General features: G+C 37.9%; 1 protein-coding gene and 1 long non-coding RNA gene across 2 annotated transcripts; both read right to left on the bottom strand.

The window, feature by feature from the left end:
- Window positions 1-5,237: 5,237 nt before the first annotated feature.
- On the bottom strand, window positions 5,238-6,682 carry LOC109218278 (protein SABRE-like). Its single transcript, XM_019382633.1, has 6 exons — window positions 6,659-6,682; window positions 6,524-6,603; window positions 6,115-6,175; window positions 5,812-5,964; window positions 5,554-5,721; window positions 5,238-5,375 (listed from the first exon to the last, which is right to left on the bottom strand). The coding sequence occupies exons 1-6, from the start codon at window positions 6,680-6,682 to the stop codon at window positions 5,238-5,240; spliced, it is 624 nt and encodes a 207-aa protein (XP_019238178.1).
- A 32-nt stretch (window positions 6,683-6,714) lies between these two features.
- Window positions 6,715-7,574, bottom strand: LOC109218280. Its single transcript, XR_002066739.1, has 2 exons — window positions 7,423-7,574; window positions 6,715-7,347 (listed from the first exon to the last, which is right to left on the bottom strand). It is a non-coding gene; the product is annotated as an uncharacterized LOC109218280 (long non-coding RNA).
- Between the last annotated feature and the right edge of the window lie 338 nt (window positions 7,575-7,912).

Raw genomic sequence — 7,912 nt, 5'->3', positions numbered from 1 at the left:
ATCTGGTATCTCAGTTCTGCAGGCTTCGCATTTGCGAAGCCAGCATTCGCAAATGCGAACTCGCAATTACGAGCTTCTCATCGCAAATGCGAAGATGGGCCCTGGGCAGCTTGATCGCAAATGCGGATGCCCAGTTTTCGCAAATGCGAGGCTTTTCTCGCAAATGCGATCCCTCCCCATTTTGCCTGAGTTCGCAAATGCGAACATAATTCTCGCAATTCCCATGTCTGCAGGGTTTGCAATTGCGAACCCTGTTTCGCAATTCCCATATCCGCAGCCCAGCAAATTTTATACTTGGTCGAATTTTCATCACTTTTCACCATTCTTTCAAAACCCAAACACCATAGGCGATTTTTCAAGAACAAACTTCATCGCAAATCAATTGTAAGTCGATTTTTACTCAATTCTTTCAACCTTTAACATCATTTAACATGTTTTCCACTTAAAATCAAGGATTTTCATGGGTGAAATTGGGGTTTTTGGGTAGAACCTAGGTTTTCTATAAATTGGGGATTTAGACCTCAATTGATGGTCCGATTTTAAAACAAATTACATATTTGAGTTCGTGGGGGAATGGGTAACCGGGTTTGGTTCGAACCTCGGGTTTTGACCACGTGGGCCCGGGGACGATTTTGGAATTTTTGGGAAAAACTTTGGGAAATTCATTTTTATGCATTCAAATTGATTCATTTAGTATTTATTAATGTAATTAAGTAATTTGTGGCTAGATTCGAGCGGTTTGGAGGTGGAATTACGAGGTAAAGCCATAGTTGAGGCTTGAGTTGAGTTCAAGGCATCGAGGTAAGTGTTTGGTTTAACCCTAGCTTGAGGGAATAGGAGTTGAGTCTTATTTGTAACTTGCTAATTGTTGAGTACGATGTATAGGCATGGTGACGAGTATCTATACATTGGTGTCAAAGCATGACCGTGAGTCCTTATTTGCGAAATAGTTTGGTTGTTGTTATGCCTTCCATGCTTAAACGTGATTTCTATATGTTGTAAGACCTTGTGAAAGAAATTATGATCTTGAAACTTCGTGGAGCATTGGCTCGGGTTGAAATACAATTTGTGAAGTATATGAGATAAGCAACTCTTGGAGCATTGGCTTCAAGTGATAATGTGAAACAATGAGATGAAAGTGAAAGAAAGGAAAGAGTTAATGATTTATTCCCTTGCCGGGACGTTGTTGGTTATTGATATTGTACCCTTGCCGGGTTCTTAATTGTTTGTTTGTGCCCTTGCCGGGATTTTCATTATTGTTTATTTATTTCCCTTGCCCTTGTTTGTGATTGCTGATTGGGTGAGGAAGAGTGTTAAACACGAAGGGTGATGTCGTGCACTGTTGTTTATGGTAAGGAAAAGAGTGTAAAGCACGAAGGGCTGATGCCGTGCATTATTGCTTATTATGAGAAGAGTGTTAAAGCACGAAGGGTGATGCGTGCCGCACGATGTACCATTCCGTGCCGATTCTATTGATATATGTGAGGAATGAGAGTAAAAGCACGGAGGTGATGCCGTGGCACACGTTATTTCTGATTGAGACGAGAGTAATAGCACGAAGGGTTGATGCCGTGCACTGGTTGAATTCTGTTTCATTACGTACTATTGAGTTTGCTGTATTCCTTTATTATTGGATGACTCTTATTTGAATTTATTTACTCCCCACAGCATGTTCCCTCCCATATTTTTTATCTGTTTTGTATTTCGATTCCGCTAATATATATATATATAATATATATATATATATATATATATATATATATATATATATATATATATATATAATATATATATATATATATATATATATATATATGAAATTGCACAGGTTTATGTGGTAGTCTGGTCTAGCCTCGTCACTACTTCGCCGGGGTTAGGCTAGACACTTACCAGCACATGGGGTCGGTTGTGCTGATGCTACACTCTGTGCATTAGGTCCAGGTTTCGAGCAGCAGCAACAGCTTTAGTTCGGGAGCATATCTTCCAGTCCGGAGAGACCCGAGGTAGCCTTGCAGGCGTCCGCAGGCCCGGCGTCTCCCTTCTACCCTTACATTAGACTGTCATCTCTTTGTATTCGGGATAAACAGATTTATGTTTCTTTCATACCTTGTATTTAGTATTCCTTAGATGTTCGTGAGTATGTGACTCCAGATCCGGGGTAGAGATTATGTTGGAATTCAGTATCTTGCTTAGCTATTTAAATTTAAGACTTCCACTTATTATTGTTGATTTTCATTGTTTAAATATTATTGTTGAAGGATTGTTTATTAAAGGAAAAGAACTAAATTTGGCTTGCCTAGCTTCTACGAGTAGGCGCCATCACGACTCCCGAGGGTGGAAAATCCGGGTCGTGACAAGAACTTAGAATTATTTGGATAAATGCCTGACTGAAAATCTCTCGCTGAATTGTGTGAGATATAAAAAATGTTAAAGACAAATAAAATGATTGAAGTTGGACGTAGTGTGTTTTCTGCAAACAGATTGCAGGTAGTGCATCTTGAGCTGCAGTTCTTGAAGGGCTAAGGTCCGAGAGAATTCATCGTCAGATCAACAAAGGACAATTTCTATCTTGTGTATATATAAAGCAATTTCTAAACTGAACAAGCTTTGACACCAAACTTTTTTCTTACTCGACTTTGATTGATACAGTTCATAACCTTTTTAAGATGTGGACAATTTATACCAAGTAGAATGTGTGACTCAATGCAATTACCGACAAATTTAAGTAAACGACCATTAGTCTACTAAATGCTAGACTATTATTCTGCAAAATAGGCTAGGCATTTTTTGTATATGTCGTTAGACTTTAACCTGTTTTATATTGTACCAGGTCAAAGAAACGCTAAAAGTTCAATTGAACGACCAATTATAACCAGCCATAATTAAAAAGTATTACCAAATAGATAGCTAACGGGCTAATGGGCGTTTGGACATAAGAATTGTAAAATTCCAAAAAAAGTTAAAAGATAATTTCAAGTGAAAATGGTATTTGAAAATTAAACGGACATGAATATAATTTTGGGTTGTTTTTGAAGCTTTGTGAGTGACCTGAGTGAAAAATTTAAAAAATAACTTTTTAGAGTTTTTCAAATTTTCGAAGAATTCCAAAATTCATCTTCAAGTGAAAATTAGAAATTTTATGGCCAAACACCGATTTCGGAAAAAAAGTAAAAAAAAAAAAAAATTGTAAAAAGTGAAAATTCTTATGTCCAAATGGGCTCTTAAAAAGGTAATTCGTTGGAAACGAGTAACTATACAATCTCGCAGAACAAAGAACCCAAGTGAAGCGAGACCAGCCTTACTGTTTTGTTAAAGCAGTAACAATACCAACCGGGCAAAAGGCCACTCAAATTTCAACTTGTCACTCTAGCTAGAATTGTGACCTTTTGATCATTGGATTGTGCATGCCAGCCCAAAATGAGAAACATAATAATAGAAGAATATCAGCCCGTAGAACTACAAAGCAACCGAATATTGGTTTTATCAAAACTGTAATCTATACTCCAAAGAAAAGAAAAGTACCCAGAGGTAGATTGTTAGCAGATAAAGGAAATGATTATGAAGACAAAGTATAGACCAGAATTTGTATCCTAGACGAAACAGAAGCAGGTGGTGGGACGTAACAGGCACTTCCGTTTTCCTTCTTCCTGAACACGATGGCATATTTCAATTTGACAGTTCAAAATGACAATTGATAAGCTCCTCATTGAGCAATTAAGATAGTAACGAACAAAATCAAAAAAACATGGCAACTTCACATCAACAAAGTAACTCATTACATGATCATTTGAAAAAGAAAAAAAAAAGCTTCTGCCATGTCCATAGTTAATGTTTCTTACAAGCTGTAACCACAAGGTATGATTTAATTCTCTCTAACATCAAAGTGGTGTTTCACACGTTTTAGTTTAAATAATGTTTGATAGCTTGTATTAGTGTTATTTTCTTTCGACTCGTGAAAGAGGGAAACCTTTCAAATGAAGAACTTGAATCAGCACACAGAAGTCTGTTAATAATGCAAGCAAAGCAAGTAGAGTAGGAATGATACACTATTTCTTTGTTCGGATGATGAGACTGAAGAGTTGGAATTTCATTTCCATTCTATTTCCACTATTACAGTGCAGAAAACTTTTTCAGGGAACACATATTCTAACTCTATTCCGTGTCTACTGTACATGTAGTAGCAACTATTGATTACAAAAATTATGGACTCTTACAAGTCATAATGTCGTTTGTGTTGGGTGCTATAATAATCTATAAATACATACAAGGTTAAAGAAGAAAAGAATGACAATAACTAAAGGGACTCACCTTTGCTCTATTTCTATGATGAATCCAGAGCTCTAAGAAGGCATTGAAATGTTAATAATTGTAGACTTCTGCATATTCTCGCAATTCTTGCCTGTTCTTATTTTGGAATAACATGTAGGCATCTCATACTGTCTAAGCAGGAGACAAGAATCTCAGCAAATCCTAATCAATTGGAATTGCTATAATAGCAGAATGTTGCATATAACCGAGGATTGTTCCAATCCACTTTGGATCCCATAAAATACGTGCTTTCAATGTCTCAAGTTCAGCAACTCGTGGAAATCCTCATAAGGCGAAGATTCACTTGATGAATCACTTTCAAATGGGGTGGTCTCTCTTGGTGATGAAGGAAGTGATTCTCTTTGTTGAGAAGATAAACCTGGAAAGAAAGACTTGTGTCAGTAACCAATATTACTGATACTTTGTAGCATAGCTTAAAATTAAAACGACCACACTGTCAGCCAAACTGGCCCAAAACCAGAGGACTAAAATATCAACTGTGACTAAGCAATCTAGACATCATAAAATGCTGGGCCTATTAGAAAGCTATTAATGCCAGTTCTGCTGGCTTTAGCACAACAGAGAGCACAGAATGGCATCCTACATTAGTTCTTCCAAGAGGAAAACAATAGGACCATAAAAGAGAGAACAGGATACTTTCAACATGGAAAAAGCTCTGCCAACCTTTTGGTCCTCTAGAACGAAACTTCTTTGTATGCCGTCTAATCAGCTTCTTGGCTTTTGTTATGGTTAGTTGTCTGGCAAAGGGAGAGAACTCTGCCTCACTTTAACTTCAGTCACCAGGTATCTCATTTTCTGCTTCACCCCTCATTGTCCGAAGCACGAAAGCCCTGGCCTTTCTGCGCTGAGAATTGAAAAGGCCTTTTATAGAGGTGACAAAACCGTCACCTGTTCCTTCAGGGGGGCGCTTAGGCCAGGATAAAGGGTTCTGCTCCGGATTTTCCGGCTGAACCACCATCACTATCACTGAGATTAAGATCAATATCGGGGACACCAGCAACACCAGCTTCCCTTTGATTATGTGCTTTATCTTTAAACTTCTTGCCCTGCATTAGTATAAAAGACATGGTCACTGAAGTGTTAGTCCTCTTGAGGTAGTCGATGAGTCTGGAGATACTTATTACGGATTATCATACAGCAACAGATAAAGATATTTAATGTGGTCAAATATTGAATGATTACAGATAATGGAAATTGGAAAAAGATAATTTCAAAGGAACTAACCTGCATTCCTGTTAGTGATTTTAGGACTCCCCATATGATGTGTTTCTTAACTCTTGAGAATAGCCTCCGCCAGGTTCCAGTAAATTCAACACGATGGAATGTATCCATCAGTAATCTTAAATCACTCACAGCAAATCTTGATCCTTCACATGTAACAAGTAACTCAACCTAGTTCATGCATATCAAACATGTATTAGTTTCGAAAACAAACAAACTGACGAAGCTACAATAAGTTATTAGCCCACATAATGGACTGACCTGACTAATCTTGATATTGTGGAACTCTCTCATTCTTCGAGGCCTAGATTTTTTCTCATCCTGTGTCTTGCCCACCTTTTTCTCTTCATGAGAGGAGTGGCCAAACTTAATTAGTTTTGATTCTTTGGATTTGTTTCTGTTACCTTCATCTGGCTACTCAATACCGGCAAAGGGCTCACTTGTTGAAGAAGTAACACACTACTAGAAACACATGGATTTCCCACGGCGAAATCAGTGGGAAACCGGTGGGAAAATCGAGTTTTCACACCGCATTCCCACCGAAATGAGTCACCAGGAAAATGCCTGGTGGGAAATATCTTCCCAGAGACGTGGTGGGAAATTTCCCACGGGTTTCCCAGAGAAACTTTAATAGGAAAAATAATGAAATTTCGCACCAACAATCAGTGGGAACTATTATTAGTAATTTTTATTAATTTTAATACATTAGCCAGGGAAGTGGTGGGAAAAATGCATAGGGAGCTGGAAATAAAGTATGAACTTTCCCACTGATAACGGTGGGAAATATGGAAGTTCTGAAAAATAAAGTGTGAACATTCCCACTGATATCCGTGTGAAATGTGTTAATTCTGAAAATAAAAGTATGAACTTTTCCACCGATATCAGTGGGATAAATGCAAATTATGAAAAATCGTATGAACTTTCCCACCGATATCAGTGGGAAATATGCAAGTTCTGCAACTAAATGACGAACCTTCCCACGGAATCAGTGGCAATTCCGTGGGAAATTTGGAAATTATTTTTATGCACAATGCTGTAAATATACTGCACCACCTGCCAAACAAAAAAATACAACCACCAACCTAAATACAATTAAACATTCACACACAAAGATCAGCATCTTCCTATCCATTTCGTTAATTAACAACCAACAAAAACTGAAAATACTAGAAACCAATAATGCAACTTAACATAAATAAGAAATTCAGCATTCAATCTTATCCAATTGATACATAACATCCAACATCATAGTCCTACCCAAAATCATATTAATAACTCCTTTGTCTTGTTAGAGCGTGATGGAGAACGTGGCACAGGAAATCCACCAGATGCTAAGAGGTAGTTTAGCTGGGCCTTGAGGCTTTCAACGTCACCAGTGACACGTGTAAATGCAACATCTTTTCGCCTCATTTCTTCATCCCTCCGCCCCTCATCTTCCTCCCTCCACCTATCTTCTTCCTCCCTTCGATTTGCCTCCTCCTCCCTTCGCTTTGCCTCCTCCTCCTGCGCAGCCCTTTCCTGTGCATACAACTCAGTGATCTCTGCTATTCTTCTATTCAATAGCTCAAACTCATCCTGATTAATCGAGGACCTTGAGGAAGAAGAGCCACCAGATCCAAAAGACCGACGACTAGAACTAAACTCTGATCCAAGGCCGTATACTCTTCCCTAATGTACGCCACCAGCCGCCTTAATCCACAAGTCCATATAATCCTCCTGGGATGGTTGGGTTGGCTTTCCTTGATCATCAGTTGGTTGGCTTTGAACAAATTCCTCCAATGATTGTTTGAAAGTATTCTGCAAAAAAGTTACAACTATTATATGAATAAATTTAATTAATGAAAAGTATTAAAAAGTAACTTGAAATCTTACATAGGTTGTCTCGGCTCGTGGCTCGATCCAAGTTGTCTTTGTTCCATCCTTTAGCTTCTTCATATGTGTATGCTCAAATACCTCATCTTGAGTAGCTGATCTTTTTAAAGACTTTTCCTGTTAAATAAAACATGAAAATAGCAAAATTAAAGTGCTATGTCCATGAAACGGTTCAGTGGTGCTCTCAGCAAAGCTTTGAAGTATAAACAGGTTGAATGCCAATAATACTATAACAACAGGTGATTCAGTGGTGCTCTCTGCAAATCATGCAAAACTGAAGCACTTATATATCAAAATGATCTCCTACGTAAACATGATGCAAAAATCGTTTATAATAGTTGACTATAGGCATTTAAATCTACTTCCATTATCAAGAAATGATATCCAAAAATAGCACATACAAAATGTCAAAGGAGGGGTCCAGTTGTAAGGTAACAAGTTCCATCAATTTGAGGCAACTAACATGATGAATGGATATGGTCCAAATGTT

This window comes from Nicotiana attenuata, unplaced genomic scaffold (assembly GCF_001879085.1).
Source record: "Nicotiana attenuata strain UT unplaced genomic scaffold, NIATTr2, whole genome shotgun sequence".
Lineage (NCBI taxonomy): Eukaryota > Viridiplantae > Streptophyta > Magnoliopsida > Solanales > Solanaceae > Nicotiana > Nicotiana attenuata.
Note: the sequence above shows the minus strand (reverse complement) of the source record. Positions and strands in the feature narration are given on the sequence as shown.